Source organism: Lissotriton helveticus, chromosome 10 (genome assembly GCF_964261635.1).
Source record: "Lissotriton helveticus chromosome 10, aLisHel1.1, whole genome shotgun sequence".
Lineage (NCBI taxonomy): Eukaryota > Metazoa > Chordata > Amphibia > Caudata > Salamandridae > Lissotriton > Lissotriton helveticus.
This window is the reverse complement of record NC_136071.1, coordinates 1,105,276,907-1,105,296,553: the sequence shown is the minus strand read 5'-3', so window position 1 is coordinate 1,105,296,553 and position 19,647 is coordinate 1,105,276,907. Positions and strand designations below refer to the sequence as shown.

Here is a 19,647-nt window from a genome sequence, read left to right as displayed (position 1 = left end):
GGGGCGGTGCACATGGCAGTCTTTAGAGCCTCGAAGGCTGTTTGGCACTCTGGGGTCCAGCGCACCTTCTGGGGTAGCCTCTTGGAGGTCAGTTCTGTGAGGGGCCCCACAATGCTCCCATAGTCTTTTATGAAGCGCCGATAGTATCCTGTGAGCCCCAGGAAGGCTCGGACGGCTGTTTGGGTGATCGGGGGCTCCCAGGCCCGGATGGCGTCAATCTTTGGCTGGAGGGGAGCCACCAGGCCGCTCCCCACTTGGTGTCCCAGATACGTCACGGACCCTTGGCAGGGCAGCAGGAAGTCCCATCTGCGTCGTAGTGGCTCGTCTAAGCCCTTGATCATCCCCTTCATCGTTCGGTTAAACCGTTCTACAAGTCCATTTCCTTGGGGGTGATACGGGGTGGTGAACTTATATGTGACCCCGCACTGTTGCCACAGGGATCGCATATGCTTGGAGATAAAGTTTGTACCCCGATCACTCACGACTTCTCGGGGGAAGCCGACTCTGGAGAAGATCTCCATCAGGGCTCAGCCTACTACTGGGGCCGTGATGGTTCGGAGCGGGATGGCTTCAGGATAGCGGGTGGCATGGTCCACCAGAACGAGGATGAAGCGGTGCCCCTGAGAGGTGCGGGGTTCCAAGGGTCCCACAATGTCGATCCCCACTCTCTCGAAGGGGGTGGTGACCACAGGAAAGGGCTGGAGTGGGGCCTTGACTTTTCCCCCGCTCTTCCCGCTGGCTTGACACGTCGGACAGGATCGGCAGTGGTTGTGCACATCGTTGCGCATCTTCGGCCAGTAGAAATGGGTCACCAGGCGGCTGTAAGTTTTATCCTGCCCCAGGTGCCCGGCGAGGGGCACGTCGTGTGCCAAGTTCAAGAGGAAGTCTCTGAAACGGAGGGGAACAAACAGTACTCGGCTGGCCCCTAGTTCGGCAACTTTCTGCTCGCTGTAGAGAAGGTCATGGTCCCAATAGACCCAGTGGGACCCCGAGGGGCCTCCAGCGGTTTGAGTGGCGGCTTGTTGTCAGATTCCCTCGAGGGAGGGACAGGTTTTCTGTTCCTGCCGGAATTGTTCGCGGGTGGGGCCACCTTCTTGGCGCCATTGAGCTAGTTCTGGAAGGTGGCCGAGCTCGGTGAGGTCTTCATGGTTGGGCCCCTGGGGGCCAGGTCCAGGGTCGGCGTCGTCGGGGACGGCGGGCGGTGGGGGCCACTCTGGTTCCTCGGTCGGAGCATCCTCCTGTGGGGCGAAGGCTCGGGCGGACATGGAGCGGGTGGTCGCACAGACCCACTCTGGAAGGCCTAGCATCCCCAGATGCTCTCTCCGCTCGACGCTGGCCCAGGGGGAACTTTCCAGGTCGTTCCCGAGGAGGCAGTCCACGGGGGCATCGTCCCGGACGGTCACCTTCAGCATACCCGATACCCCTCCCCATTCGAAGGGGATGCGGGCCAGCTGGCACGAACTCTCGGAGTTGTCCGCCGTCCGCACCGGGCACATGATATTGGGGAGAATTTGCTCTGGGGTCACCAAGTGGCGTCGGACCGCTGTTATGCTGGCTCCAGTGTCTCGGAGGGCTTCGGCCCGGCGGCCGTTGATGGTGACCCATTGGCGATATTTCTGGGTGTTGCCTGGGATCGGGTCTCGGGGGACCATGTCTCGATCACCCAGGCATGCCAAGATCATGGCGGCGGGCTCCCACTCGGCCTGTTCGGGGTCATTGTCGTCTTACTCGCCTCTTTCTTCCCCCAGGGCGGCGGCCGCGATTTGGCGGTTGGGAGGACCGGTGGTGCCGGGTCGCTGGTTCATCGGGCAGAGGGGGTCGTTCGCGTAGTGGCCCTGTCGCTGGCATCTGTGGCACGTCACATTCGGGGGGGGCCCGGGTCGGGCTAGGGGAACCCCCCTGCGGCCCAGGGCTGGTGAAGTGGAGGTAGGGGAGGACCCCGTGGGGGTGTCTCGTCCCCTGCTCTGGCCTCCTCCGCCGCGTGGTCGGTAGTTCCCCGGGGATCCCCGGCCGTAGTCTCCCATCGGACTCCGGGGGACTCGGGTGCTCACCCATCTATCCGCCTCGACAGCGAGTTTTCGGGGCTCAGTCAGTTTGCTGTCGAGGAGGTGCTGCCGGAGTTCGATGAAGCAGTTGTTGGACAGATGTTCCCATATAATGAGGTCGACCAACTGCTGGTAGGTGGTGACCTTGCTGCCTTTGATCCACCCCTCGAAGGCTCTGCTGTAAAAGTTCACGTATTCCACCCAAGTGGTACCGGGGATTTTTTTACAGTCTCGGAATCGCTGCCGGTACATCTCGGGGGTGAGTCCATAGCGAGTGAGGAGAGCGGTTTTCATGTGCTCGTACGAGGTCATCTCGGCGTCGGGGAGCTCTAGCAGGGCATCTCTCCCCTCATTGACGAACTTCCCCCACAGGCCGGCGCCCCAGTCCTTGAGGGGTACTTAATGTGCGGTCATGGCGACCTCGTAGGCTTTGAACCACTGTTGGATGTCGTCGTTCTTGTAGTATTTCTTGAAGACATCCTTGGGTATGTGCACCTTTGTGTCCAAGGGCGGGGGCACTTAAATCCCAACAAGAGGTCCCTCTTGCATTGCCTTGGGTCAGTCAATTGAGGGACACATTTTCTCTGCGACTCAGTACAGGACTCGAGTAAGGTGTCCCCATGCAACAGTACACTGTGGAACAGAAAGGGTGACCGTCAACACCCCAGCCTCAAAAATTGTTGGCAGCACCTCCAACAGATGTGCCTTCAGCCAATCAAGTATTCCCTAGTACATGCAGACACCATCTGGGGTGCTCAACATTTGGGGTTGAGCACTATGGAACCAGCAACTTCAGGATGACGGTTTACATCAGTCCACGACTCGGAGGACAGATGCATCATCCAGTCATCTGCCATAATCCACCAGCTTTGTGTCCCTTACACTACACCCAGCAGCACTATCCACCAGCCTTTGGAGATTGAACCGCAACAAAGGATAGTAGCTTCTCACTGAAACAAACCGAGGATACAAAATCATGAACAGCTTGTGAACAAAAATAAGCGAGGTATTGCCAATTGTGCCCAGGAAATGTATATCTAGACTTTAAAATTTGCAGCAAAACAGACTTGAAGGCAGACTTCCCCATGGTAAACTAGGATGTGAATTGAAGAGTCCAAAAGAGGGGGATTAGGAAGTAATACAGTAGAATATTGTCATATCGATTCACACTATAGCCTTCTCCAATGTATTTTCAGATCCCATTATCCTCAGACCCCATCCCTAATTTCTGGCCATTCCAAATCTGTGTTACTGCAGAAAGCAGAGTCCCATAAATTTGAAGGCAGGACTCAGATTTAGCATTATGACTAATTTGTGGTAGGAACTTCAACAGAAAGATTTGATGGTTATTTTACACCAAATATGTATGACAACCAACATAGGATTTCCAATCTGCTGCTAAAGAGAGCATTACTTTATATCACAAGATCAAACAATCAAGCGTTGAATAGCGCGACGCAAAGGAAAATTAGTGCCTGGATAAAAAAAATCAAGGATGATAATTCAATTGTGTTGTATAATAAGGCTAGAGATAGGTGGAAAAAGAGGGAAGACATTGAAATCAACAAATTCACGTGGAATAAAGTTAATAAATTTAACAAATGCATTTTTAGAGGCGCTAACTTTAAGCGAATGCAATTTTATAGCAAATGGTTAATTTATAGAACGCCCTCGTTTCTCCATAGTATATATCCCCAAGTTGAGGATAAGTGTTTCCGTTGTATAGAAAAGGGCACTTGGAAACAGTCTGGGAGTGTTCCAAAATACAGGAGTTCTGGAAGGAGATAGGAAAACATCTCAGCAATATCAAAGTCAATATTACATTTGATGAATTAACTTCAGTTTTTGGTTGCTCCTTGAATTCCACTCCCTACCAGTCCTTGTTCATAGAATCATTGGTAGCAAAATCACTTATTCTGCAGTGTTGGAAATCAGAGGAAGTACCAACCTTTTATGCATGGAAAGCAAAATTATCTAGGATTCAGGGAAGGGAAAGAAAGTATGCATTGAGATCAGGAGCCCTTCGGAAATATGATAAATACTGGAGCGTGTTCGAATGCTAGATGTCTTATGCTGGACATAGATCTCAATCTCTTTCTTAGTCTGTTTTTATTGTCAATACATTGCACTATGCACATTGCACTTTAGGAGTATTTTTAAATTTTTGGAATTTGAATATGACTATGCATTTAAATGAAGATACTTGGTTTATTTACTGGTTTTTATACATATTGTACTATGCACTTTATCAATTTCATTGCTTAAAAATGCCATGTAATGTGTATCCATTGTCTAGGAACTCACAATAAAAAAGAAATTAAAAAAAGATCAAGTGGAAAAATCACTATACACTCTATTGAAGTGCCATACCAGCAATTTACAAACCAAAATAGCTGTAGCATTCTACCCTTCGCTGCTTTCAGTAAAGGTGCTCTACCCCTATTTTGCACTTTAGACTGTTCTTATGCCAGGCAATGTACAATTTGAATTTCAAGTGTTCTGGTTAATTCTCATCTTCAAATATTCCTTTGGGGTTTGGAAAATGGAGGTCGCTCCATAAAAACAATACATTCACTGCTGGAAAAAGTTAACAGGACAGTAAAGGACGATTACAAGTACTTCAGCGCAATGGAATGCAAAGACATCAGGATGCATGGAGTTACATATGAATAGCTCAAATGTGTAGATTTTGGCACTAACTGTTCAAATACTAAGGTGATAAGAAACAAGATGGGGCCACGAGGTTCCCCCCAGAGAAGCGCCTTTAAAGTGCTCTCACTAGCCAACTAATGACACTCCTTCAAATCAGCTCAGTTGACACCAATTAATTTGCAACCGGCTGTAAAAAACAGGTTCAAACTTGCAAATCTGTTGTAAAGCTGCTGCAATTTATGTTTTTAACAACTGGTTAGCGGGTGAATGTGCTGCAGCAACTTGTGAAAGGGTGAAATTGGGTTAAAAAAATAAATAAGCTGATCAACAACTGGTACACTGGCATGGTAGAGGTTCATAAATGGAAAGGGTCCTGGAATGGAGAAGACATTTACAATCCTGTTGCAAATGCTACCTGTAAGAAACACCTAAAATATGTAGCACTCAGACACCCAGGAATAGAAAACACTACAAGGATAAGAACACCTGTGCTACACGGAGTCTTCACCTACCATCATTACAACTACCAAAACAATGAATTTGACTCTTTCCGTAAACGCTCAGGTTTGCCAATACAACATGTACGGGTTTAAAGTTAGTCACCAGCACTGTCTCTAACACAACAGAGTGAGTAGATGGTTACTGCACAACTTGAATCGTTTGGCAAGGTTACCATTAAATCCTGCACCCAAATAAAAATTGTTTCCATCCAATTTGGAGGACCTCAGAAGCAACCTGTACAGAGGCGGAATTGCATTTTGTTTGGAATCAAACACTACTGATCATTTAATGCCATTTTCTTGGACTGAAAACGGTTGTGGATCCCTGAACACAAACCAGCAAGTGAACTTTGACCTAATCAGACCACTCCAACTGTTTCGTAACCTGGTCATCATTAGAAACAAGGAAGGCGGCAGAGGTCTACAGTCTAACATACAAGATTGTGTCCAAACTACTGACTGAACCCTACCAGGCAGTATTCTATGCTTGACTCTAGACAGAGAGGGGTTCCTGCCCGATGAGGTGCAGCTAGCTGGGGTATTTCACCCATTGCTGGTAGAGAGATGAACCAGTATCCCCTTCAGGGAACCATTCCAGGAACAGGTGCTACTTGAGTATGTGCGTACAAGCAGGGTTGGCAGGGACAGTATGCAGGGGGCACAGCTTTGCGCCCATTTTATACGCTCTAAATAACAGGGTTTTAAAGAACTGAAAAAATAGTTTGAGGCAATTTAAATTCAAAGAACAGAACAAAGTACAGTACATATGGACAACAATTGGTCACCAGGCACTAATCGGTGTCACCTCTGCTGTAAAAATGGATCAGTGAGTGGAAGGCTGACAGCTGCAGGCCATGAGGTCGAAACTAGACAATGTCAATTATTTGCAAGCCTTCCGAGGTTAATACAACCACATAACAGGGACGCCCAAAACGCATTCATCTTTGCCCTGGAAACAACTGCAGATACGGAAAGCCAATACCTGGATACTGGTGGCAAGCACTCCCCTCTCATCCAAGCCGGATACAAAACCACAGAGCAGCCTTTGGCTCGGTCTATGCTGCCTATCATGGTCCCTCCCAGGTACCCACCCTTCGTTTTACTTTGCAGCTGCACTTTTACGATGAATTTGGGTCTTTGTGACCGTTTAAGTAACTGAGGTTAAGGCACTTATTCCACCCAATCAGCATCCACACATTCTCTAAATAACTAGTTCATGGCTACTATAGTTCAATTCTACCATGGTGGTACAAGTTTGCGCACTTCACATGTATTAGAAAGCATTCCAGGTGAAAGAAGGGAGAACACAGCAATCATTTGCAAGCCGTTTCTAAATGAGGTTAAACTATGCGTTTTTGAATCTCTAAATTAATAAGAATAACTTATACATCTATTCACCGCTGCTCCCCTGATCTCTTAAGTAACAAGTCGTTTACAGCCTCAACTCTCCATGGTAATAGTCACTTGGGAGTAGCATAATGTATTGCTATTACTACCCACTTCTATTGTGAGCATGCATTTCCCTCTGGAGACGTTCAACCAGCTGGAATTCTTAACAAGGACTCTTAAATTCAACAAAACAAGCTCGTGAACCCACACACTATGTGCAAATATTCTCAGGTTTAATTTAATTTTGGGGTGGCAGACCACTGCCCTTCACTCCACGTCAGTTATGCTTTTGGTTGAAGAAGTTGTACCTCCTAATAAAACCCACAAAAGTGATGGGAGGAATGCATGCAATTAGTCTAATCATGGCAATTGCTCAGGGTGGCATTTCAATGCATCGTTTTTTATACGCACAATGCCACCTCAGTTTGAACCCAATGCACATACAAATCAGTCTTGACCCTGCTCCAATGACAGCCCAGCCCGAACTGCCAGGCACACCCTCATCAATAAAAGCAATTTAAGACAGATTTTACTCCGATTGGTGCTTATCAGTTGGGTAGGAACCAATGGCACAATGAGCACAGGCCAATGTCACAATGAGCATGGGACCCACGTCTGGACATACCCTTGCCACTTAAAAGCAACGAGCCTAACCACTGGCAAGAGCTCGAGGTAGCATTTCAGCCCGTTGTTATCCTACCCACCAATGCACCTCGGTTTTGGACCCAGCCATATACAAATCAGTCTAGACCCTGCTCCAGTAGAACAGTCCAGCCGGAACTGGCAGGCATTGTCCTCTCCAGCCTAGCAGGTCGGGCTAGACTGTTCATATTGGAACAGGGTCAAGACAGATTTGTATATGGGTGGGTCCAAACTGAGGTGGCATACTGGATAAAAGAACTCTTGCTTCGAATGCTACCCCAAGCAATTGCCAGTGGTTAAACGGATTACAAGCATTCCCCCAATTACCTTTTTGCGTGCCTGACCCAATATGATGGGCACACATAGTACAGATTTCTCCAAAGTCTGTCCTGGAGGGTAGGATCCATGCCAGATTTTTAGCATATCCCCCGTTAGATAAGTGTAGTTATCTTGTACAGTCTGGGGCAAATGGCTGGGTCAGATAGAATGAATAAGTTTTACTTGACTATGTATTACTGGGGGCCTCGCGGGTCATGAACTACCAAATGTATAACATCCAAACAAGCGCAGGACTTCACATCATTACTGAAATGAATTGTACTAGGACTATCACTGGGGTTTTTTGTTCAAAAACCAATAAAATTGTTGATAAAAAAATGTAGTTATCATACAAATCTGGCATGGATCCGGCCCTCTAGGACCAACTTTAGAGAACCCATTTCACACTAAACAAGGCCCAGCGCCTAGGCATATTGGCTGCATTCCTCCAGGATACACTCTTGATCCAGTCAGCCACCTTGGCTGGTACTCTTGATTCTGTCTCTGGTATTATAAGCACCCTGAACTGTCCACAAAAGCAAAAGACTGGCAACGCACAAAAATAACCAAAGCCATCCATGTAACAAAAGCCTTTCTACCGACCTCCATGCTCCCCCTTCTGGCAGGCGGAGCACCCGGGATGTGTGGCGTCCGAGAATCACGCTGAGGGTGTCAGCTGATCGTGCGAAGCCTCTGCCTCAGAGTATTGCATAGGCAGGCAATGTGGAGGTTTCCTGTAGTTGTTCCCTTCCTCGCTTGATTTACAGCAGAGACCACAGCCCCCGCGGCTTTCTCGGGCATCACTTTACATCGCTGCCGCTGCTGTTTTTTTTCCCAGCTGCTCCGCTTAGACGCTCCGAACACCGATGGTGAGCGAGAGAGTCGGCGGGAGAGTCGGCAGTAGCGAGGACGCACTTGTGGAGCTGCCGGGCTGCTGCATTTTGGACGCCGCGAGGAAATGGAGGCGGCGAGCTCCTAGTACACTCGGGGGAGCCCCGGCAACAGCGGCAGCTCCTTTGTCTGGAGGGAGTGAGGTAGGAGAGGGAGTGGGAGAGGGGTCTGAAGGAGAAAGTGCCCACAATCACCCCATGACTATAGTTTACTTCGATCCTCCACTTGTGACCAACTCTGGGGGCATTGGACCCCAGGGGTCAGAGCATCGGTCTGGGGGCTACTTTGGGGGCCTGTAAAGCGGCGAAATTCGATCTGTGACAACAGAAGGCTCATCAACAGTTCGCAGTGTATGGAGATTAGGGGTGAGACTGAGTTGGACTGCACTCTCTCCAAAAGCAAAGCTGTTATCTCCCCTAAACAAGCCCTGGGGCGATATACGTTGCGAAATAGGGCCCTGGCTATACTGGCAGGCCAGTCCAAATTAAGAGAGGGTCTGCCACCAATTGTGGAGGTGATAGCTGGGAACAGGCAGATGAGAGAAAGAAACCAATAATCCACAAGCGATACCGCAGGATACCCCGCAGGATACCCCTGGCAAGGGAAGGCGGAAGAGCAAAAAACAAAAAAAAGCGTGTTTTTCAGCAAAATTAAACATCACTTCATCACTGAAATCGTACTATAAAATCGGTAGTACCTCTTCTACCTCTACCTCTATTTCTACTCCGGACCCTAAACAAAGCATGACCGCTAAGGGAACCTCGGTTTTGGCCAGTCTTGCTCCGATCTTAAACTCCACCAGCGCGGCCAGCAAGGCAAGTGACTCGTCCTTTGTTAGCTCCCTTTCAGATACGGCAGGGTCTGCTCCTGTACAAGAGCATTTAACTGAAATACACCCATCGGTGGAACTTTCAAATAGCTTCTCGGCTCTTGTTGTGCAAGATCTAGATACGACCCCAGGCATTGAAGGGGTACCAGAGACCTCTTTGTGGGAGGGGGCGAAGGGGGGGGAGCATTAAAGAGCCAAATGAAGGCACAAGTCCAAGCCACTGAGGTACAGGCTATCTTGCTAATTTCACACCCCGCCGCCCCGGATGTCCTAGGTATCCCAGATATTTCAGATATCCAGGAAAAAGATCCAAGGGTACCTCTGCCGCCTCATACCTCCGCTCCTGGGACTCTATTGGATATTCTGTTGAGCCTACATGACGATATAGGTAGGAGATTTGACGATATAGGTAGGAGATTTGACGATATCAGCAAGAGATTTACAACTTCGGGGGCAAATCAAGAGGCTATTCAGGCCTCATGTGATCTTTTATCATCAAAAGTTGAGGTTTCACTGAGGACCGATGCACTAGAAGCTGAGATACCAAAAATAAAGGAATCCATAAATGCCTCCTCCTCCACGATAATTAAGCTGATCCAGCAAAATCAGGAGCTACAGGATGACATTGAACGGCTAGAGAACCATTCCAGAAAAAATAATTTGAAATTATTGAATGTTCCAGAGGACATTGAGGGGAGCGATAAAGAATTTTGTAGTCTCTCTCTTAAAGACATACATATTAAAATGTCCTGATGAAGATCTGGATTTGTCATCGGACATTCAAAGGGTCCATCGTGACCCGTACAGAAGATCTCCCGGAAAAGACCGTCCTAGGAAAATACTGGTTAATTTCCTAACTTATTCTCTGAAAGAGAGGATCCTATCCCTTGCTCTAAAAGCAGGTCAACTGAAATGTAACTCAACCCCCACCCCATTCTCTTTCTCTATTCGGTCAGATGTGTCTCATCGAACAGCTACGAGACAGTGGGAACTGGGTAAAAGGATGGCCATATTGAACCAACTAGGCGCCAAAACCCAACTTAGATTTCCTGCATTTCTACGTATTATGTGGGATAACCATATGTACAACATGCGTCACTTGGAGGAGGTGGACTCCCTAATAGATAAGATTAGAAAGAGGAGGCGGGGAGGAGGATGCAAATTTCGGCAGCGGGGGACGAGCCGTTTGCAAAAGCATAGTACAATATAAATCAAAATGAACGGGGCCCAGTGGACACATGCCTGTTAGAGCAAAAAATTCTTTTTTTTTTCTCAATCCGAGGCAGTGACGAGGGGTAGAGCTGAGGCTTGCACCATTCAGTGTTTAGTGTATCATATTTTCTTTTTATCTTCCTTTATTTATCTACACTGTATACAGCCGCACACCGGGGGGGGGGCGGGGGGGGGGGGGAGCTCAGGAGGAAGGGAGGGTTCCCCAGGGGTGTAGCAGGTAGGGGGGGGTTACATGGGGTCAGAGGGGTGGGGATGGTGGGCGGGTGCACAGGTGGGGCTGCAGTGGGAAAAAAATATTTAAAAAATGTCCTTATATCCGGTTTATCAATATGAATCATGTTAGCCCAGGCCATCAGACTTAGACGGGTGAAGGGGACGGCAAATAAATGACCAGCACAAAGATAAAGTTTATTTCTTGGAACGTTAATGTATTGCGGTGTAGTAGAAGACAGCGGTTGCTTATGAAATACCTAGAACAATCGGCTGCACAAGTATTTCTCATACAGGAAACACACCTACGTTATTCAGAGACCAAGGATGTCTTTGGTTAATTTAAATGGATAGAACATTTTCTTTGCTCGCAAAATAAGTCACATAATAAGGGGGTTGCTGTCCTGATAAGAAAGGGAGTCAATAGTACCATCAAATCTGTCTTAACGCACTGCTCTGGGAGGTGGATCCAGGTGAGGGCAGTCTTGGGGGAGACTGAAGTCACTCTACTATCCTATTATGGCCCTAATTTAGATGAGGCTAACTTTAAAGAGGGTACAACCCCTGTAATAGTCGGGGGCGATTTTAACGTACTCCTCAACCCCGCTCGAGATCGATCAAATCACAGTAAATATGTGACAGCTCCGCATTCACGACGAGCTATGATTAACATGATCCACGATCTCGGTTTGGCAGACATCTGGGAAGCAAAAGGGGGAACGGGATCTGGGTTTACCTACTTAGCAGAAAGCATGGCCACTCTTCAAGAATAGACTATATACTCACGGACAGAGTAGGCCTGGATAAAGTGGGGGATATCTTCATCCTTCCAAGTAACCTTTCGGATCATGCCCCTATAACATTTCTATATACAGAAAGTTTAGCCAAACCCCCCTTTCGGTGGACGCTAAACAGAGCCATGTTGCAAAACTAGGAGCTAATCAGTAATATCAAGGAGTCTACTGCCAGGTTTTTTCTAGATAATGTAGGGTCAACACCCCCGGAGTACGTATGGGATGCCTTTAAGGCTTATATACGCGGGGCATTCCATAGTCTGATATCGTATAAAAACAGGGAAGATAGGCTGGGGTTTTAATTAATGGAAACGGAGGCAGCTAGACTAGAGGAAGCAAGGATGCACTGTCGACCGGAGGAAATCCCTCATTCTTAAGGAGCTAGACAGTTCGCTCTGAGTATAGAACTAAGCTGGAAGAAAAAGTGAGAGCCCAGTGGGAGGTACATAGAATGGAGAACTATGAATACAGAGAAAGAGCAAGTGCTACCCTAGCATGGAAGATAAAAGCAGATAGAGCAAAGAATAACATCAATAAATTAATAATTGATGAGGCAGGTGCTACGTCAAGTAAACACGAAGATATGCAGCAATGCCGTCGGTCTTTATTTTCCCAGCTATATACAGAGGATGTTACACCAGATACGGACAGCATCCAAGCGTGGTTAAATAACAAAGCTCTACCATTATTAACTAGGGATAGCCAGGAGATGTTAGAAAGGCCGATCACTGTAGAAGAAATCAGGCTCCATATCCAAAAGATCAAACAACAAGGCTGCAGGGACAGATGCCCTACCCGGAGAAGTCTATAAAGTCATAGATGAAATATATATTTACACACATACATATATACATATTTTCTATCCATCTCAGAGGGGGGAATCCCCCCCGTCCTGGAAAGAAGCAACAATTGTGCTCATATTAAAACCTGGGAAAAGCCCGCTAAAGGCGGATTCTTATAGGCCAATCTCCCTGCTAAACGCAGACTATAAGATCTTTACTAGGATTTTTGGCAGGGAGATTGGTCAAAGTGATACCACAATTAATAGGGACAGATCAGAAAGGGTTTATCCCGGGCCGATACATACAAGAACAGACTTTGCAACTAATAGGATGTATAGATCTGGCAGTAGCACGGGTAGAGCCTCTCGCAGTAGCCGCGTATGACGATTGAAGGCTGGGAAAGTGGTGTCACAGAATTCAAATACCTGGGGATTAATATAGAGCAGGACGTGGCGAATATTCCCTTGATAAACCTGAGGAGAGTTTCGAAGGAAATTGACCATCTTTTCCTTAGGTGGAAAAATCTATCACTTACAATATACGGCAGAGTGAACATAGTCAAAATGGTAATTTTACCTAAGCTGACCTACCTCTTCAGTGCCATCCCCCTGGACTTCCCCGGTAAACTCCTGGGGGAAATCCAGAGTAAGATTGGGAGTTTTATTTGGGCCAATAAGAGTTCCAGATTGTCTTGGAAGAAGTTAAAGAGAAGGATGATTAAGGGGGTTTAGCTTTACCTGATGTCCTCTGCTACTGCCTCTTTCCAGTTTAAAAACATTCGTTGTGTACTGTCCAGCCCAACTGACAATAACTGGGGAAGGATCCTGAGTGCCATGGCTAACCAAGAGAGGGGGGGGGGGGGAGGGGCTGGATTCTTGTATAAATTCGGGCCCCCCAGGTTCTTCAAGAAAGTCCGCCTAAAGGTGATTAGATCTGCACTTAACATCTGGCAAAATCTTAAGGCACGGTGGGGGATAAAATACTATTCAGAATTTGCCCCAATCTGAGACTCCCCGATTGTTTGAAAGACAGGTTGGCTGTTCCAATCAAGCGTGCGGGTAACCTGGTGTGGTCTGATTTAGTATCTTCGGATGGGGTCCTGCCATGGGAAGTTTTGAGAGCAAGGATTGGGGATGCCTTTTCCCGCTTTAAATTTTTACAACTGTGTTCATGGTATGCGGCAGAAAAGGAGAACATAGGTGGAAATTAGGAGGTGGAGTTAAAGCTCCAAAATATAGCCCCCATGAAAAAAGAGATCGGGCTATGGTATGGTAGTCTACTAGATAGGGAAGATGCCGAGTTACCTTCACCACATATAGTCTGGGGTTCATCTATATTGGAGAATAGCTCTTCAGAGCTCTACTTTCTGTCTCTTAAAAACTTATATAAATTTGTTACATCCGCTTCCCTTAAGAAAAACCATTTCTACCCCCCAAAAAATTGCTACGTTTGCTTCAGATCCACCTCCTCGATGCCCCAAATGTGGTTTGATAGAAGCAGATGACCTGCACATATTTTACGAGTGCACTCAGCTAAAGGGCTACTGGCATAATGTAGAGCTGGCACGGACGGGAATTTTTGGTTTGGAAATTAACCTAGATCCACAGCTAGTTATATTTGGTTTGGGCCCGGACATTATGAATTGTGTATCAAGACAACAAATGGGCCTTTTTTTGTGTCTGATCCTGTCAGCCCGAAGGGAAATCTGTATACTATGGAAGGATCTGTCTCCCCCTTCATATGAGAAGTGGGTCCGTGTGGCTTTGAATATGGCAAGATTGGATCGTAGCGAGGGAAATATCTGGTCGCCCTTCGTACGCTGGAGTAAGGAACTAAGGCTGATCTAAAGTAGTCTGATTACACCAAGCCTCGTACAAAGAAGCTGGCCTGGTGAGGCCAAAAGCGAATGCAGGAACATCGACCCAGGGCGCCCAGGATCAACAGGGTCTTATATGTTACGATGGCAGACGCGTCCGGTGGTATGAGGACTAAAAAAAAAAAAAAAAAAAGCCTTTCTAAAGAACTACGCATGTCAGCAAACCAGGTGCTTCTTCTACATCAAACCAATTAAGACTATGCCAGACCCAAGGGAAGCTCTGCAAGCCTGGGCATGTGTCATGGAACAACACAATGTGTGCACTAAAACAGCTACTGTTCTGTCTTTAGCTGCAACAAGCAAAGGAAATGCCTAGACATACGGTTACTTCTGTGCTTGGTTTGCATATTTGTTATAGGACAGTAACTCACATGGACTATTTAACAAACATGATATTTAATATAATTTCAGACGTCCTATTTAATTTATACGAAACAAAAGATCTCATTCCTGTACAAGTTATTACACTGTAGCTTTCTGAGCAAATGTACCACTCATGTCACATTTGGAAGCAAATACAATGGTTGCATCTCAAGTTTGACCATGTTCTTAAATTGACATAACATCTGAATGTCAAGCCTGATCGAGGCCACAGATTCAATTGGCCCCATTTCAAAATAATTCTGCAACAAACCTAGGCAAATACCCAATGGACTGAAAAACAAGTGAAGCCATGAATTCTAAAATTCAGAGATTAGTCTTGTGTGTATGCTAGAACACAGATGAATTTGAAAAAGTCACAAGCGTAGAGGTTTGGGCTATTTCAGAAAAATGTTAAATTGTATGTGTTGTTGCGCCATTATATTTCAGTACTACCCTGTTGCATACTAACAGTAATGTATTGGTTTACTAACGAAGAGACTGCACCTTGGAGTACATTCAGACTATACATCAAAAACTGATGGTGGTCTTGGCAAGATTTAAGGATCTTCTCTTCAAAAATGCCTTCTTTGGCTAAAAATAAATATCTAAGTAGCCAAAATAACTGCTTCACCATGGAACAAGCACCATACAACTCAAGTCAAAAGGCTAACTATTTCAACACAACTCATATTCCAGTTTCTGTTATAACCACGGCTAATTGAGGCACTTTGCTACTGCAGCACCTATGCCATACCATAATCTACATATCTGTATACCAACACATGTGCCATGTCAAATATCTACACTGCACCACGGAATAGGTCCATGGATAATTAAAGTACTGAGGTACCCGATATCCACTTCTCCCCAAACAAACATGTAGCACACTTTACAGTGGCTCCATATTCTGAGTTTATTAGAGCACCCCTACTTCGTACAAACAACCGTTTTGGCTTTCCTGCACTGCTGCATCCATTTGGAACACCTTGCCAGGCGAGAAGGGGGAAGAATACATAGGAATGGAAGCTTATTTATAAAGCACTACGTTGACTTGAGAAGGGCATCTTGGAACCCTGAAAAACAGACAGGGCCTGAGCACAGATCACACCCTTCCTAGACAATTAGAAAAATAAATTGTTTTTAATGCTCACCTAAAAAAAGACAAGTGGGAAGAATCCGATTTAATACCAAATGTACACTGTTCTAGAGCGGAGACCCTTAGAAGGATAAGGTAACAGAAAGGAATTATAAAGTGGTCTGACCAAAAGTGTAAAATGCTTTGATAACAGGTGCCCATTTTGGATTAGTTAAATCTAGGTCAATGGTGGTTTCCATTCAACGAGTACGTTTTAATGACAGCTGAGCCAAGTCCGTCAATGCAGACATTTTTGTTATTATATGTCAGTTGACATGCTTAAGTAGCGACCTCCAGAAGATAATATTGCATTTGTGAGGAGACCAATCATATCCTCCGTGAAAGAGATATTGTTGCCTGGTTGGTGGGTAAAATTAAGCAATGTTAGTTTAAATAATATTTGAATGCCAGATTAGAATTATTAAAAGGAGCGAAACGTCCATACAGTCATTGTTAAGCGGTTTTACACGGTTCCTGCGTATTATGTCAATCCATTTCTTTCCTTTATCTTTTTTGTGGCATTTCACATTTGGTAGGCTGGTAGATTCTAGAGGGAATGTGCCGATTCTGAATACAGGTTCAGTTAAGAATATCATATGGAGGTTGTACTATAGAACTAAATGAGTATGAAATTGGAAAATTAAATCTGCAGTTGAAAAGAAAAATTTAAGGGATCTAGTTTTAGTGGGAGTTAGGGCTACTCTTAAGAATACCATACAAAAGTCGCACGTCAATTGCCTGTTGAATGTGTTCAGCATTTTTAGTATGTTTTTGATGAGTTATTTGAAAGATGGCTAATTACCAAACAATTGTATGGGACTGGTTTTCACTAGAAAAATGTACATTGTCTGATTTGCAGTGACATCCAGATTAGACAGTGGTCAGGAGTTTAGGATCCTATTTGGTTTTGCTGTTAGGCCAATAGATTATTGTAATGTTTGTGGGTTTTTGTGTTACCTAGGAGAATGACTGGTTACTTACCAGTAATGTTCATTACTCCGAGTCTTAGACCTTCCCGTTACAGTCCTGATTTCCATCCCTCATGTGTGTAACAACTGTGACAGGAAGTTCTGGCGAGGAGGCAATGACTGGCTACTTACCGGTAATATTCATTACTCCAAGTCTTAGACCACCCTGTCACAGTCCTGGTTCCCATCCCTCCGCCAGCTTCTTGTGCTACGTTATGTTTGAATGTAAGGTCGGGGTTATGTGCCACAGGATGCCGGCGAGGCCTGGTGGGACGGGAGCAGAGGTGCTTCAACTTGGGATGTCAGCAGGGAGGAGCCATCGCTCATGTGTGTAAGGACTGACGGGGAGGTCAACATGAAAGTATTATTGAAAGGAGAGTGCTGTGTAGAGGGTGGGGTGGTATGGTACGTTCCTTAGAAACCTTGGCATTTGTTAGGGTCTGAGTATTATGCCTATATAAACATATCAGGATTGTGACTGAAGAATATCAGGCAGAGGCCCAGGGTCCTACCTGGCAACAACTACCCAACGACTAGCCTCATTTTTCTACCTCCAATTAATATTCGAACCACTTAACTGAATAGAAAATAAACACACACAGATATATATATAAATATATTTTACCATTCAAGCAAAAAACTGTTCCCCACATTAGGCAGTGCTCAGCTATTAAAGCACGTCAATCACAAAGGAATAACAAAGCCTACGGAATACATATCGAAAAGTTTACTTCAACCAGGAATTGACAATGAGCGAAACAAGAAAGGAACACCTTTCTTATTTTGGTCACAGCGTACTCCTGGTTTACGCAAATGAGAGCCCATATGCCCTGTTCAAATTGGGGTGCACTACAATTGCATCAGATTAACTCGTACATTGATCTTAGCTCACCGAAATAGATTGCGCCATTCTAAGGCTTTCAGTGTATAAACCCCCGACTAGAACATCCCGAACACTGACCGCATATTCAACCCATGTATTGGCAACATTGTGCCACTCGCAAAAAACTCGCAAAAAACTCAGGACAGTCCAGCATGCCCCTATCATGCCTCGCATAGTTTCTTGACACGGATGCCCAGGTATCCTCCACACCCTGGGCCATCCAACATCGTTTCACGAACATGACACTGGGCCATCCTCGCACAGCCCCCAACCACTCTAGGGCGTTGCTCCACAGTGTACCTAAGATCATGCGCTATTGTACCCTCAGGTCAAAGCACGACTACGTCCCAATTACCCCAAAACACCCGAACCCTAGACAATCAATCGGTAACAAACACGACGGGGTGGAGACGTGCTTAACGGGGCGCAGGTTATAACAATACTAACCACAGCCTTCCCGGCGGGCCGGCCCCCCGGGGGACCACCTTCTGGCTGCGGCCTGCTGGCGCCTGTTGCGCTGTTGCGGGCTCCCGCTGCCCCAGAGCCTCCCGTTCCGCCTTTGTCCTTGCGCTTCTTTTTGTCTCGCTTGGCAAAGAAGTCGTCGAGGCTCCTCTCTTCGGGTTCGGCCATGGCTGACTGGTTGGCGGGCGGCAGCGGCGGGGGTCGGGTTCCTCTCTTGCCTCCCGGGGATGGGACCGGCCTCGCTTCCTGTCTCGCAGGCCCTCGCGCACAGCTCGCCGGGAAACTCGCCTCAAGGCGGAGCGCGTTCACACCTCCGACGCGGCCTGACCAACAGTCACCTCATCCGGAGGGGTGTGACATGCCTAATTTAAAGACGAGGGCTATTCTGCAGGAATACGGACACCCCTCTGTTTCCGATATGGTATAACCCAAGTGGATGTCATAGACACAAAAGATGGCTACTAGCAGAATTGTGAAAAGGCTGTTTGCTTTAAACTTCGGCCATCCTGAAGGAATTTTGACGATATTTAAGACTCTACGCTGTCTCAATTAATTTAGAAATTACCATAACATAGGAGTTAATTCATTAGTGTTTTTCCTGAATTTTTGTTTTACAAAAATATTTTATTCGTTTCGTGACTTTGTTTATTCACCTCATGTTCCAAAAGATAAAGACTTTTGGGGAAAGGATGCCCAGTTTAATGACAAGAAACAATAATTGTAAATAGGTAATTACATTTCTTACTTATATCCTTATCTTTCACAGAAAGTTTCCCAATGTAAGCCAATTGTGCAGTGTAATTTCCTTTTCTCAGATTCTTAACGGCATAGTTTCCATTAGGAGCAAAAACCTGAAGACTTTTGAGAGCCATGCGTTGGGCTACGGCGGAGCGCTTAATACGTCATTTCCACGTGCCAATGCCATCACAGCCGCCGGGTGGCGGACACGCGGATGAGTGGAGAGTGTGATATAACTTTCTTTGAATGAATAACGAATGGAACATTTTGAACAGAGGCAGGTCCGAGGCTGGGCTGGCACAGAGCCTAATGTGTCCGCATAAAAAACCTTATCGAAGAAATTGCTACTCGTGTGCCTGTCTAGAACATAGTTACTTAGGCTGTGGTGAGGTTTATTTTATTTATTTATTTAATGCATTCTTATAAAGCGAAGGCTTTACCCGAAGGTGTCATCAGAGCACTGTACAATAGAACCAGTTACGTTTCATGAGAGAACTGTTACAGGAATGGTACAATTAAAAATAGCATGCCATAGAATCAAAGGCATAAGGCACACAATCGCAAGAACAGCAAGCACAGACTGTACAAGCAAAAATATGAATATAAATGACAAATTTTACAATGACTAAAGAACTTCTTGGCGAAAAATAGCAGGCCATAGAATCAAAACAACGCAGGCAAACGGAACACAAAATCAAACGCAGCAAGCACAGGATGTACAAACAAAAATATAAATATATGTGACACATTTACAATGACTAAAGAACTTCCTAGCGGGGTCTGAGATGGGGGAATTAGTTCTGATAGTGTCTTTAGAATAAAAGAGATTTGCGGTCTGCTTTGAAGATCTGGATGGAGGTGATGGCACGGAGCGAAGGAGGAAGCGAGTTCCAGATTCTCACTGCATTACCTGAGAACGATTGTGCCATCAATTTTT

General features: G+C 46.0%; 1 protein-coding gene across 2 annotated transcripts in view; it reads right to left on the bottom strand.

Moving 5' to 3' along the window:
* Nucleotides 1–18,332, bottom strand: part of CDV3 (CDV3 homolog) — a 51,800-nt gene extending 33,468 nt beyond the window's left edge. Inside the window, exon 1 of one of the 2 annotated variants that reach the window (XM_078663858.1) lies at nt 17,958–18,332. In XM_078663858.1, the coding sequence (XP_078519984.1) occupies nt 17,958–18,140 (183 nt within the window). In that variant the 5' untranslated portion in view covers nt 18,141–18,332. The remainder of the gene's footprint in view (nt 1–17,957) is intronic. The other variant, XM_078663857.1, reaches the window with a different exon arrangement.
* Between the last annotated feature and the right edge of the window lie 1,315 nt (nt 18,333–19,647).